Consider the following 26,093-nt stretch of genomic DNA (forward strand, 5'->3'; position numbering starts at 1 on the left):
TTCTGAATTTTTGGCCTTTAATTGTGTAGTCTGTTACTATTCAGCTTTTGAATTCTTGGTAAGAAAATTAAGCACATAGCCACTTGTATTTAGGTTATAATTTTTTAATTTCTTTTATTTCAGTTTTAAAGCATGTTTTATTTCAACATAGAACAAATCTGTAATTCAACATAGCATGCATGCCCTCTGAGAATTTTGCTATTGCACAGTCCTTTGTAATACAGCATGGGTAAGGAGGTGCGTCCTGATGTTTTAGTTTACCGTGCATACTCAGACCAGTAACTCCTGATTGAAACTGCTTCTGAATTCAGGTGCCTGTCTGACCAACAGTGGAGGGGAAGAACTTCTTTGGACCTGTTTTAGTTTATTACCTAGCAGAAGCTTTTGGCCAGTTTGTCAATTGATCATTTAAGTGAGACATGTATAAGCATAGTAGTGCTTCCTAGCACTGCATATTGTCTTGTGCCTCCCCTCACCCCAGAAAAAGTTTACCAGCTGATCTTTATATTTTTTTGATTTTGAAATCAAATGAAACACATTTCACTATGTCCTTATCCAGTCCAACATTCAGAGCTCCAACTGACGAGAATCTTAAATGTGAGATCTTATAGACTGTTTTCCCTTGGGTGCCTATGTTCTCTCCAGGCGTATGTGTTAGAAGAAAAGTCATTAAGTAATCGGTCTTTCACCTACCACTGTTTGTGGTTTTTTCCCCCCAACTAATATGTTTGATATTGTACATTTGAGAATCTCCTTTATAGAAAAGCTTTTTTTTTTTCCGAGTAACAGTTGTGGCCATTTTGTATTATATAAAATCCCTATTGAGGAAAATTTGAGATTATTTGATAAAGTAAAAATCACCTACAGTGTCATCACTGTTAACATTTTGGTTTATCCCTCTAGTCTTTGATATGTGTGTGTAATTATATTTACATGTTGTTGTTGATACCATATTGTACAGATAATTGTGTGTCCTCATTTCTTCCACTTAACAGTATTTCATAAAGATCTTCATATATCATCAAAAAAGTCATTATAGTCATTATTTTTAATGACCAATATTCCATTACATTGGATATACCATCTTTCTATTGTTAAAATGTTGAATATCTTTGTTTATAAAGCTTTGTCATCATTTCAGATTATTTTCTTAGTATGGATTCAAACAAGAGAGATTACTGAGTGAAGGGATATGAGTGTTTAAGACTGTACATATTTTCATATTACTTTGTAGGAAATTCTGCTGATGTCGATAACCAACCAGAGCTGTAATGTGTTGACCTGGGCTTCTGAGTTGTAGAGCTACAACTTTTCTTCTAGCTGATCCAATTCCCAAAACTGGGGATTTCATGGGGAAAAAAAATCAGTAGATGTATCTATTTTACTACTTCTAAAATCTCTTACTTGTGATTACTTGGGCAATCCCAGTAGCTTAGCTTTAAAAGAAGGGTATTTTCATCATTAAATTATACTAGATCTACTAAGTAAATACCTTGTTTTTTAAACTTTCCTGGAAAAACTTACTTGAGTGTCCAAGTTCTGCAACTAAGAATTACTTGGGGAGCAATGAGTTTTACTTAGACTCAATGTGAGTAACAGTCATTTTAACATCTGCATCTAATAGGCGAAATGAAAAAACAGACTTAAGTCTTCTTCCCTTCTTACATGATGAGCTAGACGAATTAGAATTAGGGTTATGGCTAGGAAATAATCTCTCTCTCATGTATAGAATCTGAACTGTATCTGTGCTGATCAGAAGCCTGTCAGACAGATCCCTCCAAATAGGATCTCAACTTAAAAGTTCTCAGCTTATAAATTTGAAAGGCTAACCCAATATAGAGAAAAAGACAGGTGTTTTTGAAAACAAGAAAGCATCCTTGCCAAATATTTTCATTGTTATTAATGAAAAGACATCAAAAGAAAAAATTGTAGTTTTCAACTGGAAAGCCCTGTGGCTCAAAAGTCAGCCAGAATAAACAAGAACTCCTATAAAAAGCCATTTATATTCCCTTCATACAAGATTGATTTATGAGGGGTCCTTCCAGGAAAGAGTCTGACTGAGACTAAAGACTGTTGGCCAGGATGTCCTGACTGGGCAACATTTAGACCATGCGACCAGTACGTGATCCTAGACTAAGCCATTCACAAGGGCTTTGCTCTGGGGTGCCTTGGCCTTTTGCTTCCCTTCCTCCTCTCCCATGACATTTCCCAAGTGGACCCCCAGCCCCCCACCACCATTACCTGATTACTCAGGTGACTGGAAAATATGAGAAAAAGTAAGAGCGTAGTGTGGATTTTTTCCTTCTTGGTGATAGTATAAATAAAGCTCCAGTGTCTTTAATTCTAGCTCTTTTCCAGTCATCAGCAAGTCTTTCCCAAAGTCAGCTACATGCCTAGCACTATTTCAGTATTTTGGTGCAAAGTGGCTTAAACTAAAGAAGAATTAGAGTGAGATTTAGGCATGTCTTTGCTACATGATTTCATAGGCTCCTTCACAGACCATCCTGAAGCCTGGTCTCTAAGGCGCATGCCAATAAAGACCCTGAGTTGAGATTCCTTTTTAGCCCCATAGAGGGCACCTGAACCATCATGTTGCCTTCTGGGGTTCTGTTTTCTTCCTTTTAGTCAGCTCCCAAAACATTAATTTACATTATCAATGCTAGATTTATTAAGTAGAAAGGAACTTCTCAGTTCAGTTTAGATGTTTTGGTTTACATATGATCCAACAGTGTGATCCGGGATGGACACTAATTGCTTTGACTTTTAATAATCTAAGACTCCCATAGTCCTTATTTTTCCATTAGAGTATGATGAAATTACATTGAGTACAGCCACACATTGCTGCTTACCATCTCCTCATCACTAAAAGGTATCTTCTCAATACATAGGTAACATTCCCAGAAAAGCATTTTCCACCATTAATATCTCTAAATTTTGTTACTAATTTTTTTTAAGCTAGATTCCTTTCTCTAGTATTTTTTCTGTATATAGTCCCTGTTTGTGAAGAATTGCCACATCTGGGGACTTATCTCTCTGGCCGTGCAGACTATGGAAATGACCCATCTTTCTGCCTCTATTCTTTTTATAGATCCCAGCTGCCTTCTGTCTCTCACCTTGTCCCACCCCTTTGCCCCATCCTCATATCAACAAAAAGTCCTAGCTGTCAGGTGACTCCATCAGCTCTAACACAGATATCGGAGAGAAGCTTCTGACTCCTGCCTCTGTACCCACGAGAGCAGGAGAGAGAGATGCTTGGGATTGAGCAGTCTTCTTAAGGCCAAAGTGGTGAAGATTATCCTGTAGAGATTAGTATGGCCCTGGAAAGCTACATCAATGTTTATTTGAAGCATTATTGTGGTTAAATATTCCCCTATGGGCTAGGAGGTATCAAGCTTGCATTTACATCATCACATATCTAGGGGAGAATGTGTTTGTAAACTGGCAGATGCCTTTTAACTTTCTGGTTTGCCCTTTATGATTTAACTGTGAAAGATGACATCATACAAATAAAATTATGAAATACTAGACTTCATGATGAAATTCAAGGATAAATGAGCACAATCTAGTACTTTTGGAATCATGCCCTACAAGAGACCTCCAAATGTGATCTGTTATCCATGTCTGCCTCTAGGAAAGCTGTGTTTAAATGAATCCAAATTAATGGACAGATTTCTACTGGGACCTACCCAACTTAGGGACTATCCAGGATACTTATTTCAAGTAGTTCCTTCACTGGTATTCATGTTTGCCATTGATATGTCATCATTTAGTCACTTCAGTTATATTCAGAGCATCCTCATTTTATAGTGCAGGAAACAGACCTTTAGCAGGCAAGTGACTTTACCAAGGAAGGACTGCATCAAGGGATGAGAGCATCCTGATGTCAGTGTGTTTCTTTTTTCTTTTAAACTGGAACCCACAGAATAAAATTCATCTTACATTGAGATTTAATATATATCTACCATGTCAGAAAATCAGAAACAATACTTATGACCTGTGATATAATATTTTCTAATCTGTTCTTTTAATTTCTGTAATTTATGTGTACCAGACCCACCAAACTGATTTCATGACCAATGATAGGTATGACCTGCAATTTGAATAACACTGGTAATGAATTTCCAGTTTTATTGCTCATTATAGTCATGAAGAAAAGGGATCAGCAGCTTGATTTAGAGGGCTGTAAAGTTTGTTCACCAGTATAATGCAGTCCCTTTCCTGTAGAAATGTTCTGGAAAATAACCTCAGGTGACAGAAACATGAAAATGCAAGATAGTCTTGAATACATTCGTGTTATCTGCAAGAACTGGGCTTGAACTGAGCCCCTGATTGCATGTGTGTACATAGATAAATCTTATAGTCAAAGTCTGTCCTTTGTGATCTGGCATGGCCCTTGTTCCTGAAAGATATTCAGTGAATATTTACTGCCTGAATGAGTGACAGGGGCACCTACTGATTTATTTGTAATCCTTGGTTTCTTTAAAAGGATATAGGATGTAGAGGGGAACTGAGAAAACTATATCTTATCATTTCTGTTAAGGGCAGTGTTGGCATCCATCAGAAAAGTGCTTTAATTTTAGCCTGTCTTCATGGATTGATCCTAAATTCAGCTGAATACTTAGAAGTCATAACTTAGTCTTAATCCTGACTTCGGGTCATTTTTCTGGACTAACTTTCCTCATATGAAGTTGAGTCCTTCGGAGTTACGATCATTAGTTCCCAGATTATTGAAAGTCATGATTCTTTGGGGAAACACCAGGAAATACTGACTTATTTTCCCCCATGGTATGAACTGGGAATAGTTTGACTCGATAAACAGTTGACTATTACAGAGACGTCTCTACTTCCATGGCATATTTTTCTGTTACATTTGCCAAATATTTTAAATTATATTGCCTGTCAGTCAGTATTAGTGGGCAGCAAAAGTTTGTCTGCAAATCGGAAGATGACTGCCATGGTTTCATTTTAGCAACCCAGCACACCTTTCAGTGCTTCAGAGAAACGTGGATCAGATCTGGGTAACCAAAACTTTCTAGGTCTAGACATTGTTCTGTGTCCAGAGATCCCTCTCTTTTGCCACTTGCCAGTTTTATTTTTCAGTTTTTCCTCTTAAAATATCTCTCCCTCTCCCTCTTCTTCAGGAATGACATTTTTGTGTTCCTGCTAAGTACGCGAGCTGGAGGACTGGGTATCAATCTGACTGCTGCAGATACCGTAAGTAACGAGCTAAAAATATACTGAATATGTAGTTTTTCTACTGTAAATATGTTGTTTGGTTGATACTGTCCTTTATTATGTATCACAGACTTTTTATTTCTTTGCCTCGTGTTAAAAGGCAGTAGTTGCATTTGGCCTGGAACATGTTCGCTTTCCTTTTTAGACTTTTTCCTTTTTAGACTATTCTCTTATTCAAGGTTTCTTACACATTCATTCAACACAGATTTAGTAAAAGTATATTGTGTATCTGATACTATTCTAAACACTAGGACTGTGTTAGGGAACTCAACCAATAAGATTTGTTTGTTTTAGGAGCTATAACTGAGCAAATCAGAAAGGGTTGTTTTATGACTCTTATGTATTATTCCATCATAGGAAAAACTTGTATTTTTATATCCTAGACTTCTAAACGTGGTTGGAGAGCAATGAAGTTGGTGATTTAAAAAACAAAAAGACATCTCATCAAATTATCTATCCCTTTATACCCACTCTCCTTAGAGGGATACTTCCACGTCTGAAGTATCTGAAGTATGGGAGAAGAAAAGAGCATTCCTTTTGTATCTCAGAACTATTCCCAAGATACAAACATACTTAAAAACAATTTCAGTAACCTTGAGACATAAAAATGCATAAATGGGAAATTGTTTTGTAGGTGGCATGACTCTACAAATACCATTTAATGTGGTCTTTGTGGTACCTCTGTGAAATCCAGAGCGTCAGAATCCCCACAAATAGGAGGAAGATTCAAACTCTGGAGGGTCATGGAGAAATGAAGTCCAAAGGTGAAGAAGCTTGGATAAGTTCACAGCAGTAGATCTGAGCTAGACCCCCTGTTTCCCAGGTTCCACTTCTAGACTGTCCATTCTTTCTCCTTGTTAACTGCTGCACTGTAGAATTGCTTGCCTTTAAGAATGAAAAACAGAATCCATAACATCACCAAGTAGAGTATCAGCCACAGGACTCAGCTGTACTTTCCTCAGCATCTAAACTTCAGCCAGTTAACTTTGTCGGGGCTGGGTTCCAGGGCCTCAGATCTGCTGGAGGCATAACTGGGTAGATTCTGTAACTTACCTGTACATCATCAGCCTCAGTCATCTTGAGAGAAGGCAGTCAGCGGTGGTAGTGTTGTTCTGGGGAGTCCTCTGATGAGGTAGCTCACTTGGTGCCATGTTAGCAGAAATTTGCCTTTCCCTTTGCCCCTTGGTTCTCTGCTCTAGTTTTTTTCTTTTTTCTGATTAATTACTTTGGTTGTAAATTTGAGGGTGGTAGAGGGCAGGTTCCATAGTTTTTGGATTCCTTCAAATTAGAGAAGTGAGACGTGGGTTTGAATCCCAGCTCTGCTATTCACCTTGTGAACGTGAAGCAGTTGCTTGACTGCTCTAAGCCATAGTTTCCTCCTCAATAGAATGAATAATAATAATCCTTCCTTCTCCTAGAGTTGTGAAATGTTGCCTAGAAAGCATGTGTGCCCAGTGCCTGCACATTAATAGCCCTCAGGGATCCTGTGGCCCGAGTAGCTCCTAATGAGAGAGCCAGGTCCAGGACTTTGTTATTTATACTGGGCCGCAAATAACCTTCCTTTCCCTTAGGCCTTGTCTGCCTGGCTCTGTGCTCAACTCTGCTACTATGGGAAAATTGGGGATGGGAGTCCAGGGAAGGCTTTGGATTCCCAGGGTGGGTAAAAAAAAAAAATCACACATGATGCGGATTGAAGGGCCAGAGCTGGGGCCTGGGAGCCTCAGAGGAGGAAGAGAGATGAATGGGGAGGCAGTACTCCAGAACCCTGCACTGGTTCAGCGTTGCTGTGTCCTGGAGGCGTGGCTAGAAGAGGGTAGAAACTCTTAGGGGCTTCCCAGGGGCAGGAGCTGCTTCTCCGGCACCTTTGTCCCCTCCAGGGTTGGTAGATAAGCCTCTCCTGGAAGAGTGCTCTGTCATTGCACAGCCACCCAAAAACTGAGCCTGAGTTTGTCTCTGGGTCTCCCGCTTCCCCCTTCCTGCCCTGGGGAAGCCTTGGTCTCCACATCCAAACTGCAGTTATCCTCAGAGAGTCATGGGTACTTGGGTAAGAATGCCAAGCAGGTCTCTCTTGCCACACTAGGCTCTTCCCTCATACCAAGAGGTGCCTAATGGGGCAGGCCAGGTGCAGACTGGAGGATTTGGAGGATGAGTAACTTGGTTCTTGGATGGGTGTTGAGACACTGTTTAGTGTGTGGGTGGGTCCCAGTTACTACATTTATCTAGTCCCCATGTTCTCCCACCACCCCCCCTCCATGTCCCATGCTTTGCTCCAACTGGCCATAGCCAATGCATATTTGAAATAGAGGATTGAGCTCATAGGAACTGATCCAGACACAGATTCAGTTCAGCAAAGTGTTAAGTTCTCTCCCAGGTTAAAGGGGATCCTCTGACCGTGGCCTAGGAGTTGACATCAGTGGGCCCAAATAATCTTACTCTTAATGTGAGTACAAGATTGATCACTTTCTCCTAGCTGATCTTTTGGACTCCAGTCTCAGCCCCCAGCCCCATACCTCCTCAATTTGTTTATACCCTTCTTTATCAACCATGCTAATCTCTTGCTTAAAACTCTTCAGGGAGTCTCTGTCATCTACAAGATAAAGTCTTTATCAACCATGCTAATCTCTTGCTTAAAACTCTTCAGGGAGTCTCAGGGAGTCTCTGTCATCTACAAGATAAAGTGTAACCTCTTTTACACATACAAGGCCCTTCACTTTGTGGCCTTTATCTCCCTTTCCAGCCTAATTGCCAGACCACTGCTTCTTCCATAATTTATATTCCAGAAACAATGATTGATTTGATTCCTGAACCTCCCATACTGTATCATGTGCGTGCTAAATCACTTCAGTTATGTCCGACTCTGTGCGACCCCATGGACTATAGCCCACCAGACTCCTCTCTCCATGGGATTCTCCAGGCAAGAGTACTAGGATGGGTTACCATGCCCTTCTCCAGGGGATCTTCCCGACCCAGGGATCAACCTGAGTCTCCCACTGGCAGCTGGGCTCTTTACCACTAGTGCTGCCTACGTAAACAGCTCCCTCATCATAGGTCTTTCTCCTTGGCACACCTCTTCTTCCGCCTGGTGAACTTCTGATTGTTTTTCAAAACCCCATTCATGATCAGGGGTTGCTGTTTTATATGAACTGATAAAGCTCTGATAAGGTGACTTTTGAGCCAAGATCTGAAGAAGGTGAGAAAAGCAAGCCAATTATGTATGTGGCCTAAAACAAGAGCATTCCAGGGAAAGGAGACAAGTGCAAAGCCCTGAGGTGAGAACACACTTGGCATAATCGAAATGCAGCGAAGCCCTGTGTAGGGGGAACAGAATGAAGGTGGGCAGAGTGGTGTCAGCTGAGTGACAGAAGCAGATTGTGTGGGACTTCATGGGCCATGGTTAGGATTTTGAGGTGAGAGGCTACTGGAAGGGTTTGAACAGAAATGTGTCCTTCTGGCTTCAGGGGTTGTGGAGTGGGGAAGAGCAGGAAGTTCAATTAGGAATTAGATATAAGGCAGTGGTGACTTGGGCAAGGATTGAAGTAGTAGAGGTGATGAGAGATATTTGGAATCTGTGTGTATCAATATTTTGAAGGCACAGCCAATGGGGTTTGCTGCTAGATCGGATGTGGATCATGTGGGTCAAGGAGAAGTGCACGGTGTTCAGTGTGAGGAACTAGGGTGATGGAGATACCAGCTACTGGTTAAGGGAAAGTGCACGAAGGAATGGGTTTGAGAAAGAAACTCAAGAGTTTGTTTGGGGTGTGTTAAGTCCAAGATTCTTAGCAGACATTAAGTAGCAGTGTCATGCAGGCAGTAGAGTGTGTTTTAGGAAAAAGATTGAGGCTCAAGATATATTTTGAAGTCACCAGGTCATAGGTAATGTTTAAGGCCATGAGGCTGGATGAGGTCACCTGGGAGACCCAGCATTGGTTCATTTGATTAAACTGTCTTTCCCTTCTCAGCCTGCCTATCTCAGGTTTGATCTGTGGTTTCTTAAGGAATGGTTTACCTAGTCATTCATTGGAATAACCAAAAAATAAGCAGGTTTGAGGGGGCAGAGCTGCATCAGGCTTCTGGTGTTGTGGGTTTTTTGCGCAGGCTTCTCTTGTTGTGGACCACGGACTCTAGGCAGAGATTCAGTAGCTGGGGCTTGTGGGCTCTTGAGCACGTAGCCTCAGTAACTATGGTGCACAGGTTTAGTTGCTCCATGGCATGTGGAATCTTCCCGGACCAGGGATCAAACCTGTATCCCCTGCATTGGCAGGCAGCTTCCCATCCACTTAGCCACCAGGGAAGTCCCATGCTTCTAGTTTTCACAGCTTGTCTTACACAAGTGAGCTACTCCTGCCAGTCAGGAAGAACCAAACCTAACCCTAACCCCACAACTAGAGGAGTAGAAATAGGAATTCTCTTTACATCCTGGGACATAGAGGCTCTGAATATTCTGAGTCTCCAGTTCTGAAATAGTTTACATTTAATTTTGAGGGGAAGGCTAAGGGACTCACAAATTAGAACCTCTTAGAATACTCAGGGGGAAAAAAAAATGGAACCACATGATTGAAATGAGTTGCTAGGTAATGGTTTGTGTGGAGTCAAGCTATACTCACTGTGTGTATTATTAGAGAAACAATAAGTTTAACTGCTTGCCTGGCATTTTTCCTTTGCCCTGAGATTATTTAGCTTTGGAAGATCCCCAGAACCATTTATGGACAAGGAAGAGGTTAGTCACCCTAAAATGTCAGGAAAAACTTAATGTTTTATGATTGAGAATGCATATATAAACATGTATTTGTAAACAGTGAGACTCTGACTCACTCTGTTAATAAAAACATGATTTTACCATGAAATTAATGGCAGCTGCCCCTTACTGTCTGCCTTGCTCTTTGTGTATTCTTCCTGAAGTAGGAATCTCTTTGCATTTGACATTGTTTAGTAAGGGATTGTTATAAACTGCACTGTTGGTTTTGTTTTTGTGTCATGCTGTTTTAAATGTTTGTGTAGAAAGAGATTGAGGAGCTTTTGTCCCATAGTAGCAAGCAGTATGAGAAGTCTTATGTCCCATGAGATACCATGGGACAGCTTTCAGCCCTCCCAAGGAACTGAACTTCTAACGCATTCTCCACCCATCCCTCCAAGTGTTGGTCCAGCTGTTTCCAGTTGTTCCTCTCAGTTTTCCCATTTTTACTCCCTCATCCCCTGAAACTCTCTTTGACTTAAAGAGCCAAGAGCATCCCACCCATTTCAGCTCTCACCTTCCTCCTTTGCTTCCCCTTCCCAGTGCCCTCCCAGCTTGCTGTTTACAACTTCATAAAAGTGCTGACAATTAATATATTTCCCCTTACTCATTGTTGGGCCACGCATTGTGGATTGACTGGCTCTGATCTTTCCTAGTTAAGTCAGTTGTTGTATTCTTAATTGTTGCTTGTTTTTCTCTAGAATGTCACTGAGCTCCATAAAGACGGGTGTCATAACTGTCCTACTCCAGTGGACATTGTCTCCCCTGAGTTCATGTCATGGTGGATTCAGTGTTCATTTTTTATTGTCGAGGTAGATAATAACCATACATCTCATCTGGTATTTATATCTCTCTTATTCTTGTCTTAACTTGCTAGCTTATACATGTTTCATATTATTTTTCTCTGTGTCTTTTTCTAAGTAGAATTTTTTTTTTTAAACATCAACAACTTATTAGATAGGGCTAAGTAGAATCTTATTTTACTCTCTCTTCCTCACCAGTTCTTTACCTCTTTTAATCCATTTGAATGATAAGAGCCACTAAATTGGGGAAAGAGGGGACTTGGAAGTTAAATTGCAAACCTATCTCCTTAGGCTCCAGTCTTCTTAACTGTTGATGACCTCAAAAGAACCCAAGTTGAGTCAGATTTGGTTGCCACTGAGACTTCTAGGAAAAATGTAAATATGGAGGAAACACTTATGAAATGATTCATAATATAGGGTTGCCCATTATGAGTTCATGCTGAACTATTCATTGCCTTAGGTTTGGACTACTGAAGGTACTGTCTTTTGGGTGTGACATCAACTCTCATTTTCCACATATGCAGTCATGTTAGGTATGTTGGGCAAACAGTTGCCCCCACCCCAGTTCATTGGAGGTCTCACTTTCATTAACTCTGTCCTCTCTTCCTTTGTTATCCCTGAAAATTTAAACTGAATTTTCTAGAATTTTGCCTATCCCGTTGAAGTTCCAAAATGTCCTGTGGTCAGGTTTTCTGTATTCCTCTAGCAAGTGACAGAGTTGTATACTTCCAAATCCTAGATCTGTGGACACAGGCTTAACAATAAGCTTTCATAATGATTTTCTTTCTTTGGCAGGCAGTTTGTCATTTCTTTTTCCTCAAGGATTCTAACTTACACTAAAAGTTGAGGGATTATACCTCATATGAGAGCAAGACAAAAGGAGCGCCATAAGAAAGAGTCAGTGGGGGTTCTTCTTATTAGAGGCAAGAACATTAAAAATGCTGATGCCTTTTATCCATCTTCACATCAAGTGAGTTCTGCAGAAAATGGCAGAGGAATTGCTTCCATTAAATGAGAAAATAAATTAGTTAGGAATAATGTTAAGCAATGGGAAAAGCATCTAGAGGAACAGTGTCAAGAGAGATGAATTACTCTTTTGCTTACATTTTAGCACTTTTTCTAGTTTTGATCACATCTTAGAGATTCTAGTATCAATTGACTAGTATTTGTAGAATTCTACTTTGTTCTGGTGGATGGTGTCTGTCCTCAAATAACACCAGGCAGGAAAATTTGTAAAATATATAATACATATGAAATAATTGGATATCTTTAGAAAATAGTGACTGTGTGGGAGCTTGAACCAGGATAGGCAATGTAACATTTTGCTAATAGTGCAGGTTGTAAAAGCAGACTATTAAGACTGTGAGCTCAGGCCAGTCTTCCTAATTTATGAGATGAAGGAAATATATCAGATTTTTATGAAAATTTAGTAAGATATGTATGCACATCTGTTTTAAGTGCTTAACAGGTTTCAACCATTGTAATTTCTAATAGGAATTCATAAGGAATAGGAAAGGGAAACATTGTTACAGGCAAGAGAAATCAAGGAGGTCTAAGTCAGAAAATCAGCTTGAGCAAGAAATGGTACAGTCAAACTAATATAAGAGGGATACCAAAGAGAACTACCTGACAAAAGGGAAGGGGTGTGTTTATATTAGGAAAGGATAAAAGTGAAGTTGCCTTAGTATATAGCAGGACCTGATTATTGAGGGGAGTTTGGACTTGGTGTGTTACAGCATAATTGACAGAGGGATGGAGTGGCCTCCAGTGATACCCAAAGTAAACTGAAGAAAGAGACTATGATCTCAGAAGCCTGCTGATCTTGAAGCATCAGTGAGCTGGATGTAGGTGGTGAGGGCCTGGCCCAGGAGAAGGACAGTGGGGATATAGAAAGAATGGGTTTGTTTCTGAAGAAGTACTGGCTAGATTTGGTGACGTGGTTGAACGTAGAGGAGGACGCATGAGAGATGAGGGTCACTTTGAACTGGCTTTCTTTTAAGAGATCCACTGTATTGATAGTAGCCTCAGGACTGAAGATCCAGATTCTGTTGGTTTTAGGATCACCTGTGGGTCAGGGGAGTAGGGAGTACATTTTGTTCTTTGTGTTTGTTGTTTAGCAAACTAGAAGTAGCTTCCAGAGAACCCTTTAACATTTCTTGCCTGAAATTCAAGACAGGAAATGACCCTGTTAGTGGGAACCTGAGAATGCCAGGAAAGCCATGCCTGTCTCTTACCAAGGTAGACTTAGGGTTAAAAAGAATTTCACATCCCAGGCCCACTGCTTATTTAGTCTGTATGATCTTGGATTAAGTCTCTAAGTTCCCTGAGTCTCAGTTTCCTCATCTATTTATATAAAATAGGGGTTTTTAATAGTGACTAAATCATCGTGGTAGTGGAATTTAAGTGAGTTAATACTCATAAAACATCTAGTACAATGAGTGGCAAATAGTAAGCCCTGGATGTTAAGTGTTAATATTGTTGCCACTCCTTCTTTTTAAATGAAAACCCTGAAAAAAACTCAGAGTCTTTTGCCCAGAGCAGGTGAAGAAATGGCTTGGTTTTATGAGTAGATATCTGTTCATCTTTATGTCATAGAAAAAAATCTGGTATCAAACTGCTGAAATAGATGAATGGCTAGGTTGCTGTCAGAATTCCTGGTGTTGCCCTGAGAGTGCCTCAGTCTTTGCTGTATTCTTGTCCTGCCTACACAGGTGATCTTTTATGATAGCGATTGGAACCCCACTGTGGACCAGCAGGCCATGGACAGGGCCCACCGCTTGGGGCAGACAAAGCAGGTTACTGTCTACCGACTCATCTGTAAGGGCACCATTGAAGAACGCATTCTGCAGCGAGCCAAGGAGAAGAGTGAGGTAAGCAGAAGGCAAAGGAAGTACTGTGCTGGTAGAGAAAACAGTTCAGCCGCAGTGACTGACCAAGACTAAGACTCAGCTTTCGTTGGTCATGAAAGCCCTGACATTTCTTGTGTCTAGAAGCTATAATGAAGTCCTGTACAAAAGCAGCATGTACTGGCCTGGCCATTTCTCACTCCTTTTCTTCTGGAATGGTATCTACACCCTGTATTCACCTGTCATTCATTTGAAGAAGACCCCAGTTATGGCCTTCATGTTTGACATAGTTTCACATTCATTGGAAGAAGAAATGGCCTTTGCTCCTGCCCTAGTATTCTCGGTGTGATCGGCCTCTGAGTTGTATGCTCAGTTTGCTAGTTTCTAAAGAAATTATCATATTTGGTTCTTTTCCTTCTTGATTCAGTATTATTGGATCTTATAGTTATCAACAGTTTCAAGCAAAGAAGTTCTCATTGTCCTTTCTGTTGGCACAAATGACCTGGATGAGCCAGTTACGAGAATGAAAAAAAAAAGGAAATCCACAGGCCTCACCAGAAGTACAGATTGAGAAACATGTTTCTTTCTTTCTGGATATTTTCCATAAGGGAACAGATGCTTATCGGTGATTTTTTTTTTTTTTTTTTTTTTGCTTTGGATTAGATTCAACGGATGGTGATTTCTGGTGGGAACTTCAAACCAGATACCTTGAAACCCAAAGAGGTGGTTAGTCTTCTTCTAGACGATGAAGAGTTGGAAAAGAAATGTACGTACTCCAGACCTCTTATTAATGAGCTTTCCTTATCTCTGGCTCCACATATCTGAAAACGAAAGAGCCCTTGACTATGTCCCAAGGGTAGGCAAAGCCAGACTGTGTTTGGGGAGAAACACTTTTTTGGATAATACTTTGTTTTAAAGCTCATACAAGGATATGTTGTGGAGTATAAGGAAATAGGTGTATTTTTAGAGTAATGTAACTTCAAGTAAATGTGTGCAGGAAGGCTATCTCCTAGATTTCCTCAGCAGTAATGAATTTACTCTCTTTTGTCCAGAGAAATATTTTTGTGAAATTATGGAAAAGTTTGGAAAAGCACTTTGCCATATGAAATAGTCAGACCCTTCTCCCAGTATTTCTGGCTTTTGAGAAGCCAAAAAGTGGGTTTCAGACTTAACCTTGTGAACTTCTGCAGGCATGGACAACATCACATCAGAAAATGTGATGAAGCACCTTTCTTACGGTGCTCATGTTTGCTGCCACCTTCTGAAAACCTTTTAGGACTCTGCAACCGTACTCGGATCTGTGCAATGCACAGATATTAGAAGGCTGAAAAGGAAAAAGGAAAGGCATGGAAAGGCCCACGACAATGAGACTAAATCATGGTTTGAACCCAAAACTGTTTAGAATCCAAGGAACTCCATTCATTCTCCGAGTTAGGAAACCACCAGTTATCTGCCTGGATAGAAGTCATACCTTGAATCATAAATATCAAAGAATAAGGCCATCTTAGTTTCAGAAAATAAGGATCAGGATTGCCACAGGTGCTTCATTGGGTCTTAAAATTTTCTTGATAGTGAGACTCCGGCAAGAAGAGAAACGGCAGCAGGAGGAAACCAACCGAGTTAAAGAACGCAAGCGCAAGCGGGAAAAGTACGCAGAAAAGGTATGTCAAGTTGGGGTGGTGGACTGGGGCTGATGGGGCTGCTGAGTGGCCCCTCCAGAAAAGACTGTAGAGTACATGCTTGTCATCTTGGTTGCTGGTTGGTATCCAGCTCCACCTACGTGTGTTATGTAACAGTTCTGTCCTGACTGACGATCAAGCAGGAGAAATGCAGCCTCGGTATGGTTGTACTCCCCACACAGACATAATTATATTATATGGGTCTGTGGTCACATATAATTGTAGAAACCTTTTGTTGGGACTGTTAAAAAAGCTTAAGTCTAAATGTGAGTAAGATGAATGTTAGATTATTAGATTCTGCAGAATCTTAAAAAGGGCCTAAGAGGTCATTAGATCCAGTCCTTCTGCCATAATTCCTCTAGTATCATCTACTCCTGGGAAATTAAATCACTGTCAGTCTATTCATCTCTTTCTCCAATTCGTGCCAAGGATTTGGGCTGAGCTGTTTTTTGCTTTGTGGGGTTTGTTTTTTTTTTTTTTTTTTTTACAGCTTGAGCCCACCAGGCTAGCTGCAACATGGGATGTAGTTCTCCTCCATTTCTTCTTGTCTTGCTGTTTCTGCACATGTGCCAGTAATCCTTATCACAACCTAGTCTTCATTGTTGTTTTTAACAACATGTTCCCTAAGTCATGTCCGACTCTGCGAACCCATGGACCGTAGCCCAGCAGGCTCCTCTGTCCATGGGATTTCCCAGGCAAGAATACTGGAGTGGGTTGCCATTCCCTTCTTCAGGGGATCTTCCCAAAGCAAGGATTGAACCCAGGTCTCTTACATGGCAGGCAGATTCTTTACCGTCTAATCCACCAGGGAAGCCCCAAAGACATACCATATTAACCCTAATATAGGTCTAGATACAAATGCTGTTAGCACTGTATGAATGTGATTCCCGGGATTTTCTAAGCACACTGATTCCACATCTCTAACCTGTGACAGAGCCCTACTGAACTTGGCTCTAGCACTGTTTGGTGTAGCTCGGTCACTCATTGCTTAAGCATTTTCATGTAAATTGAGAAGATAATGAAAAGCCACTTCAATATTCCTTGTGTATGAGAAGAACTTTCATTCCCCTTATGCATATTTTAAAAGAAGGCAGAGTAAAAACAGATGTGCAACAATAAACCAAGAGCAGGGGCCCTCCCGCTTGTGGGGCTGCACTGGTTCAGCCTGATAAGTGCTGCAAGGCTTCGCTGGAAGCTGACTGACCTTGCCCTGTTCGGATTCTGTTTGGCACAGCTCCATTCAGTGTGACTAGCCTTTCAACTCTGTATTATTGTGGTAGAATATGCATAAACTTGTGCTGAGTGATTCCTTTCCTCCTTCCTTGGGATTTTTTTTTTCTTTTTTAATAATATGCTAATTGAATAAAGTGAAACTTCGACATTTACAAAGAGTCAAATATCTGTCAACACTTTCTTCTCCAACCCCACTTTTCTCTCAGTGCCTAGCCTCATGTTTGTTTCTGTATTTCTTGGTTTGTGTGTTCCCAGAAGAAAAAAGAAGATGAATTGGATGGCAAAAGGAGAAAGGAGGGTATGAACCTGGTGATCCCATTTGTTCCCTCTGCTGATAACTCCAACCTTTCTGCGGATGGGGACGACTCCTTCATCAGCATGGACTCAGCCATGCCCAGCCCTTTCAGTGAGGTGAGGCTCCTTTTATTAGTGATCCCTTCATTGCAGCAGTGGGGGCTGTGTCCGTACTGGGTAGCTTTTGCTTTTTGGGGGATTTGCCTGCCTTGTTAAGGGGGTTTCACAAGGAATCCATCAGGAGAAAAGCAAATGAAGGCAAATTGCCTTCTCCAGAGCCACAGGAGGGGGTCTGAATCTCAGGAGTGATGCCAGGGAGGAGAGGGAACGGCGGGGAGGCCTGGGAAGCACGTCCTCACTTAGCACGAGGGCTGAGGCACTGAGAGGAGTGGTCCGTGACCCTTCCGCCTCTAGATCTCCATCAGCAGCGAGCTGCACACCGGCTCCATCCCCCCCGACGAGAGCAGCAGTGACATGCTGGTCATTGTGGATGACCCCGCCTCCTCAGCCCCTCAGTCCCGAGCCACCAACTCTCCTGCTTCCATCACGGGCTCTGTCTCAGACACTGTGAACGGTGAGTGATGCAGCTGTCCCTACCACTTGGGCGAGGTCCTGGTTCCTTCTCAGATAATGGCATTTCCTACCTTCTTTAAAAAAGAGTGGAGTAGAGCAGAAAGCATTTGTAGTCTCATTGTTTTACTAGCCTATTCAAGTGAAAGGGAGAATGAGAAGGCTTAGGGAAAGCAAAATAAGAACTTCATAAAGATTTCGAACTTTTTGTTTTCTCGCCATTCCTGTCCTTCATATTTCACCCTTATTTTTGCTAGTTTTTAGTTATAGTTAGCTTTTCCGGGCCTTTCCTCACTTGTTCTATGGGGCCCAGTGTTGCTGCTATTTCTTGAGTCCCTCTAGGTTTGCAACTTGGGAGTAAAAGTCGATTCCCCAAGGCAGGAGAATGTTGAATGTGCAGGTGAATCACAAGTAGCACATCCCTGGAGTTCATTTAGTAATGAACTAGTTTAAGGAAAAAATCAGGAGTAATGGCTCCACTCTTAGAGAATGAAGAGCAACTTGAGGTGTCAGGCCGTTGTAGCTACTCACAGTTCTTACTAATGCTGTGTGACTCTGTGGCTCAGCCATTAAATTGGGACATAGACCTCCCTGGTAGTCCTGAAACAAAACACCCCCAAAGCCATCTTCTGTGTCCAGGAGAAGATTCTCCTCACACATAAGATAAGAAGTTGACTTTTTTTCCCCTCTTGGCCAATTTGTTCCCACAGGGATTTCCATTCAGGAAATGCCAGCCGCAGGACGTGGTCATTCAGCCCGAAGCCGAGGCCGCCCTAAAGGTTCGGGAAGCACAGCCAAAGGAGCCGGGAAGGGCCGAAGCCGGAAGTCCACTGCAGGCAGTGCTGCCGCCATGGCAGGAGCCAAAGCAGGGGCTGCCGCAGCCTCTGCCGCTGCCTATGCTGCATACGGGTACAACGTGTCTAAAGGTGCGGGGACCCAGGGACTACAGGTGCCATTCTGTCTGGGGCTAGTCTGGAGGGCTGCCAGGTAGAGCACGCAGGACACCCCTGGGCCCAGAGCCCCTTCCCAGAGCCCATGTTGGAGTCTGCCTCAGCATCAAGTGGTCCTGACACTCCCCGTGCCCTTGTGACCTGGTTCAGTGCTGCCTTCAGAGTAGAAGTAACTGTGAAAACAAAAGGTGAATTTCTTGACCATGTTGCTTTAAACATTTCTCCTGCTTTGAGAACTGATTTTTTCCCCCTAGATTCACATTTTAAAATTAATATTTCTGTAGTCCAGACTAGCATAGTTAACAGTTACCCAGTAGCTCAGTTGGTAAAGAATCCGCCTGCAATGCAGGAGACCCCGGTTCGATTCTTGGGTTGGGAATATCTGCTGGAGAAGGGATAGGCTACCCCCTCCAGTATTCTTGGGCTTCCCTTTTGGCTCAGCTGGTAAAGAATCCCCCTGCAATGTGGGAGACATGGGTTGGAAAGATCCCCTGGAGAAGGGTAAGGCTTCCCATTCCAGTATTCTGGCCTGGAGAATTTCATGGACTGTATAGTCCACAGGGTCGCAAAGAGTCAGACACAACTTGAGCAACTTTCACTTTCAGCTTTGTGAGCCACCACCTTAGGATTAAACACCTGCTGTAGGGACTTCCCTAGCGGTCCAGTGGTTAGGACTCTGCTCTCACTGCTGAGGGCCTGGGTGCAGATCCCACTAAGAGCGCACAGGCTGCACTGTGCCACACACACACACACACACACACACACACTCTGCTCTCACTGCTGAGGGCCTGGGAGGCTGCACTGTGACACACACACACACACACACACACACACACACACACACTCTCCTCTCACTGTACTGTGCCACACACACACACACACACACACACACACACACTCTGCTCTCACTGTACTGTGCCACACACACACACACACTCTCTGCTCTCACTGTACTGTGCCACACACACACACACACACTCTGCTCTCACTGCTGAGGGCCTGGGTGCAGATCCCACTAAGAGCCCACAGGCTGCACTGTGCCACACACACACACACACACACACACACACACACACACACACACACACTCTCTCTCTGCTCTCACTGTACTGTGCCACACACACACACACACACTCTCTGCTCTCACTGCTGAGGGCCTGGGTGCAGATCCCACTAAAAGCCCACAGGCTGCACTGTGCCTAACACACACACACACACACACACTCTGTGCCACACACACACACACACTCTGCTCTCACTGCACTGTGCCACACACACATACACACTCTGCTCTCACTGTACTGTGCCACACACACACACACACACACACACACACACACACACTCACTCACTCTCACTGCACTGTGCCACACACAACACACACACACACTCTCACTGCACTGTGACACACACACACACACACACACACACACACACACACACTCTGCTCTCACTGCTGAGGGCCTGGGTGCAGATCCCACTAAGAGCCCACGGGCTGCACTGTGCCACACACACACACACACACACTCTGCTCTCACTGCTGAGGGCCTGGGTGCAGATCCCACTAAGAGCCCACGGGCTGCACTGTGACACACACACACACACACACACACACACACACTCTGCTCTCACTGCTGAGGGCCTGGGTGCAGATCCCACTAAGAGCCCACGGGCTGCACTGTGCCACACACACACACACACACACACACACACACACACTCTGCTCTCACTGCTGAGGGCCTGGGTGCAGATCCCACTAAGAGCCCACGGGCTGCACTGTGACACACACACACACACACACACACACACACACACACACTCTGCTCTCACTGCTGAGGGCCTGGGTGCAGATCCCACTAAGAGCCCACGGGCTGCACTGTGACACACACACACACACACACACACACACACACACACACACTCTGCTCTCACTGCTGAGGGCCTGGGTGCAGATCCCACTAAGAGCCCACGGGCTGCACTGTGACACACACACACACACACACACACACACACACTCTCTGCTCTCACTGCTGAGGGCCTGGGTGCAGATCCCACTAAGAGCCCACGGGCTGCACTGTGACACACACACACACACACACTCTGCTCTCACTGCTGAGGGCCTGGGTGCAGATCCCACTAAGAGCCCACGGGCTGCACTGTGCCACACACACACACACACACACACACACACACACACACACTCTGCTCTCACTGCTGAGGGCCTGGGTGCAGATCCCACTAAGAGCCCACAGGCCGCACTGTGCCACACACACACAACCCAGCACGTATGTGCCTGCGAGTGTAACACATGGACCCCGTAGCTGAATATATAATGAGAATGAGACAAGGAGGTCATGCATGGAATGTGTTTAGCAGCAATACAAAGCAGTATGTTAGCGTTGAGTGAGAGAAGAGGAAAGGTCTTAATTGTGGTTGTAGATCAGAAGGAGGAAGAACTGTGGACTTGATGACTAAGTTTCCAGACTCAGAAAGAAAGACAAGGTTGACGAAGGATTTATACTTGTGACGGAGGGTTTAATGACCCAGGCATATTGGAGGTCACTAGCAGGTCAGTCAGACTATGCTGAAAAGGACCTGTGGGAGTCAAGATTGGAAAGACCTGATGGGCAGAAGCTTATCAGACGTGTGACCATGGGCTCTCAGAGTGGTGAGAAAGGGCAGCAGTTGCCATTCAGGCACTGCTCTCCATTCAGAACACAGGCTTAAAATTTAGGGTGTTGCAGCAAGTAAGAGCATTATTGAATAGAAAGTTCTCAGTAAGTGTTCATTTTCCTCCCCTTTCTCCTTTGCTCAACAACTGTGACGTATAATAGCCTAGCCCTGTGTTTCTTAACTTTTTTGCCAGCTCATCACATCCTTGGAAAACAGCAGTCCTGGCAGCAGTTAAGGCTGCCGTGGCAGGGTTTCACCCCCACATGGGGCAAAACATGACACTCATCAGACTTTCTTCTAGAGGCTACAGGGGGCAGAGTGTCACAAGAAACACTGACTGTGTTTGGTGACTGGGCATGAAACGCAAGGGATTTGGACATTGCCTGCAGCTCCACTGTGGGTGAGAGTAGTCATGAGTGCCTACCGAGCACTTAGAATTCCTTTTTAGGAGTGTTAGAAAGAGTTGCTGTACAGGAGATTTGAACCAGCTCCTTAAAATCAGTAGTGCTTAGAGAGCAGGGAAGCTGTGTGCAACGCAAGAACTGCGTATGTAGACATAGGATAGAGTGGGCAGCCTTGTGCCCTCTGGTCATATGGACTGGGGAATAGAAGACATCTTCTGAAATTAAGAAGGAAGCAGCTCACAAGTGCTGTCCCAGGAAGGAAGCAGGAATGTATAAGAAAATACATCAGTGCCTGTAAGTCACAGCTGTTCTGTAGCCTTGGCTTCCCAGCGGGTAACGTGTGCTCTGTTCTTGAGTGCCTAGGTGACATCTGCTCCCTGTAGATGCAGTAATGTGGAGATGGCTGGACAGGTATTGGTTTTCTCTTACAGGAAAAACAGTTGACAGGAAGAACAAGTGGTAAGGGGTTCCCCACAACCTCACCTCCAGACATGGCTCCAGGAACCAGGGTCAGGCGCTGAGGCAGCTCAGGTGGGACGGGTGCTTACATGCTTCTTGCCTCTCTTTCTCTCCCCGCAGGAATCTCTGCCAGCAGTCCTCTGCAGACGTCCCTCGTTCGGCCTGCTGGCCTTGCTGACTTTGGACCTTCAAGCGCCTCTTCTCCCTTGAGCTCCCCTTTGGGCAAAGGAAATAATGTTCCTGGGACTCCCAAGAGCCTCCACTTGACCAGCAGCCTAGCCTCAGACTCCCTGATCCGGAAACAGGGCAAAGGCACCAACCCCTCAGGAGGACGGTAACCACCTGGCCCTCCAGCTTCCTTCAACCACACCGGGGGCTCACGTCCTGGCCTGCAGGTGGTCTTTGGATAGCTTGCTCAGTGCAGCATCTTCCATCCCAAGCCACGGGGCAGCAAGGACCAGTTGCAACAAGGGAAAGACAGGCAGGTGGCTGGTGTGAGCACTTGGATCATCCATGTCTCGAGAGGAATGTTCTGGGGTTGCCTGTAGGAAAAAGGCCCAAGGACAGGGATCAGACCCACAGCCTCTCAAAGGACCTTATAGGCAAGTCTTAAACCTCACATTGGGGAAGGGCTGACAGAGACCCCGTCTCAATGCTCAGGCACATAGTCTCCATCCCCATTCCAGTCTTTGGCTCTGGCCATGTCCCTTGCAAAGGCTCTACAAGTGCTGTGAAGAGCCTTCCACGGTGGAGACTTCTCTTAGGGCTGTGATTTCCTGGGGGCTCAGAAGGGAGGAAATCATGTAGATGGCGTTCTCAGTCGTTGAGCAACCCAAGTCTCCAAACCCATTCGCCAGAGTGTTACGGCTGAGGAGAGCGGCAAATGCAGGACAAGGTGGTGACTGAGGATGACACAAGGCTAGAGGCAGCAGGCCTGGAAGCAGTTGTTTCCCAGCATTTCCTCCCCTGCCCTGCATGGTTCACATCAGAGAACCTTCAGGTCCCACCAGCAACAGTAGCCGCAGAACCCACCCCGGGACTCCCAGAAGCCAGTAAGAGACCAGGAGCCACCTCAATCAGCAGGACAGCCTCACTGCCCCTCTTGCAGGCTCCCCTTGCCCCTCCTGAATGCACAGTCTCCCCGCCCTTGCCCTTCAGCCCCCTGCTTGGCTGTATGCACTGTCTATATTGCACTGAGAAAGGAAGGGACGGTGGAGTGAGATGGAGAGGATGGAGCAAGGGCAGGCTCAGCACCCACCTCCCAGCCTGGCCCTGCCAGCCCAAGCTCGCTTCCCTTCAGGAGCGGCAGACGGGTGGTGGTGACATGGGAGGTGTTTCTGCCTGCCCCCAGCCTGATGTCCCTGGTGGAGCAGGTGCTTCTGGGCGGGTCCGCCTCTAATTTGCACACCTGAAAATCGCGGAATTGAGTTTAGATAGATTGATTTTTAAAACTTTTTTTTTTTTGAGTAGGGGTGGTGGTAGGGGAATCATTTAATTTAAATCATTAAGATTCCCCTGCCCAAACCCAGACTCCTGTGTACAGATGCTATTTAGAGGGAATCAGAAAAATGCCAAGCCTTTTTTCTCTTTGAATGTGCTGTCTATTTTTATAACTGAACCTGTACATATGTATAAAGAGAGACACATCTTTCTTTTACTAACTGGAGAAAAATCTTAAATAAAATGGAGTGAGATAATTTTATGTAAATTGAGGTGTCTGTGGTCTTTGCAGCTGCCTCTCCTTGGGGCAATCGTAGGGCTCCTGGGGGAGAGTGGCAGGATGAAGAGGAAGCAGAACCCTGACATCATGATCGTTCTTGTCATCAGAGAGGTGGTCAGTGGGACGAGGAGTGCCCTGTAGGCGTTGATGGGCACAGGAATGTGCCTCCAGCCATCAGAGGTGGCTTGACCAAGTGCCTGATAGGCCAGGGCCCTCGGGGTGTGGGCTCCTTATGACTCTAGGCCTCGCCTCCAGGACTTCAATGTAGGCGGCTTGACCTGGTGCACCATTAGGCATTTACACAGTGGCAATCTAAAAACTGACAGATTCTTTCTTCAAAAACCACAAGTGAGAGGTTGTCCTGGCAGTGTGTTGTACATAAAATCCCCAACTAACAGAACTTTATGGTCCCAGTTTCTAGAAATGTGATGTGTATAAATATGTGTATATAAACCCCAGAAACCTGCCCCATTTGCAGTTCCAGTACCCACTATCAGTTACACTGGCAGAAATACTGAGGAACTGTGAAATGAACACAGTGTTCTCAGAGTTAGGTGTCGTAAGAATTATGAATGAAAACAGTGAAATGTGTTACTAGGGATTCCAGAGACATCCAGGCTTTGAAAACTTAGCTCTCTGATGAGTTGGGAAGAGTGAGCCTCCAGCTTGTGCTAGCAGTGTTTTCTGACTGAGCTAAATAAAACACTGATATACTCTTGCGTCACCATCGAGCAGGGCTTGTGCTGTCGTGAGTGTGCTGGCCGTGTAGCCGCCTGAGCCTTGGCCTACCCCGCACACCCTTGATAGGGGCGGGCTGGCTCCTGAGCCTCTGCTGCTCCCTGGCCGCAAGGGTAAGCCTTTTCCTCCTCTTGTTGATCTTAAGTAGCACTATCATATATGCTGGGTATTGTTTTTCTTTCTGGTAAGCTTGACCATGGCCTTGAACGGAGCAAACCAGTATCAGTTTTCCAATTAGCCATACCCTGTTGTCGTCACCATTGTGGCTTCCAGTCAACAAGCCCACTAGGATGGATCCTCTCCAGTTCTCATTACCTATCCTGCCCCTCAGTGACAAGACTGTTCAAACTGCACCAAGGTCAACGGTGGTCACCTCTAGAGACCTGACAACTCAGATCCTCGCATAGCTTCGCCCAGATGTGGATAGGCTAGATAAAGTCTCCTCCTGAAAAGCATGTGAGCTCTGGACCAGAGCTCTCCACTCTTCTCTTTCTCCAGACACACTGCCATGCTCCCCTGTTAGGCATTTTCAATCCAGTCCCTGAAGCAGCAACTGACATGTCATATTGAGGGATGCTCATGGCCTTGATGCTTCTCTCACCTGTCTCTCCCTCACCTGAGGATTCATAGATGGAGTTTGAATCTTAAAAGTGAAGGCTTCAAACTCATTAACAGCTTGAGTCTTGTCCCCAACTTACACACTTTCTGAAAACTTGTCCACCTCCCAAGTGAGAGCCCAGCTCTCACCTATGAACCCAAAGAACCAGTCCCTAAACACAGAAGAGGGCTGGTGAGGGATCCTACCTGCTAGAAGCATCCCTCCAGAAGGCCTGGAACACAGGCCATCCTTTCCACCAGGGTCCTCTCTCCACATGAGCCAGTTGTGGGGCCTTAGGTAAGTGGATTTTAAGATTGTGAGTCCCTATGAACAGCCCTAGAAATGTGGAGTCTGCACTGGGCTTTCTAGCAGAGTCTCCATGCAGGAGTCTCTGGAAACCCCCTGGACCTGGAGTTTAGAGATCCTCAGATGTGCCTCAAGGGCTTTTGTGAGTGATGAGCGAAAAGGGATGTGTGCCCACCAAATTAAACAGCAGCTCTGCTTTTACTGCCAGGTTAAGATTTTGTGTGGTGTTAAACTAAAGGGAAAAAGAGGCTTGGCTTTTTTTTTTTTTTTTTTTCCTAAAACCTCTGGAACATTTAATAAATGATAATTATTTAAGTAATACTTATCAAACTTTAATATACATATGAATCACCTTGCATCCTCTTGAAGTGCATATTCAATTTCAGATGGTCTAGGATGAGACCTGAAACTGAATCTCTAACATAGCTCAGGTGATGGCTGCTTTGCCTTGGACCACACCTGAAATAACAAGGCCTTGGCCCCCCTCCAGCCCTGTCAGAATAAACTCTGATCTTTGCCTGTACACCCCACCCCAGCCAGGAAACCCTGTGCAGGAAATACAACTTATGTTTTATATTACTCAATCCACCTGAGAAAATGAAAAAACTAGCATTTCCAGGAAAATAGGTCGCATACATGTTTACTCACTTTTTTGCCTTTAAATCTATCAATTCGTGCTTTTCTCCATGGCCTTTCTCTCCTGGGTAGACCTCTGTTAAACACGTTAGCTTTGAGGGAAGGTCCCTGATCTGCTGCTGCCCCTTCCTGTGTAGTCATCACCAAGCTGTAGCTTCTTTCATTGCTGGAAAGTCTGTGATCCCTGGGCCCACTGTTTTCAGCTGCATCCAGTCAG

General features: G+C 44.3%; 1 protein-coding gene across 3 annotated transcripts in view; it reads left to right on the forward strand.

The window, feature by feature from the left end:
• INO80 (INO80 complex ATPase subunit) overlaps nucleotides 1–23,586 on the forward strand; it is a 121,287-nt gene extending 97,701 nt beyond the window's left edge. Inside the window, exons 29-36 of one of the 3 annotated variants that reach the window (XM_043919199.1) lie at nucleotides 5,142–5,214; nucleotides 13,482–13,640; nucleotides 14,280–14,382; nucleotides 15,189–15,277; nucleotides 16,784–16,939; nucleotides 17,237–17,396; nucleotides 18,103–18,318; nucleotides 21,999–23,586. In XM_043919199.1, coding sequence (XP_043775134.1) covers nucleotides 5,142–5,214; nucleotides 13,482–13,640; nucleotides 14,280–14,382; nucleotides 15,189–15,277; nucleotides 16,784–16,939; nucleotides 17,237–17,396; nucleotides 18,103–18,318; nucleotides 21,999–22,216 — 1,174 coding nt within the window. In that variant the 3' untranslated portion in view covers nucleotides 22,217–23,586. Of the gene's footprint in view, nucleotides 1–5,141; nucleotides 5,215–13,481; nucleotides 13,641–14,279; nucleotides 14,383–15,188; nucleotides 15,282–16,783; nucleotides 16,940–17,236; nucleotides 17,397–18,102; nucleotides 18,319–21,998 lie in introns of those variants that run through there. The other 2 variants (XM_043919200.1, XM_043919201.1) reach the window with 2 other exon arrangements.
• The last annotated feature ends 2,507 nt before the right edge of the window (nucleotides 23,587–26,093 follow it).

This window comes from Cervus elaphus, chromosome 12 (genome assembly GCF_910594005.1).
Source record: "Cervus elaphus chromosome 12, mCerEla1.1, whole genome shotgun sequence".
Lineage (NCBI taxonomy): Eukaryota > Metazoa > Chordata > Mammalia > Artiodactyla > Cervidae > Cervus > Cervus elaphus.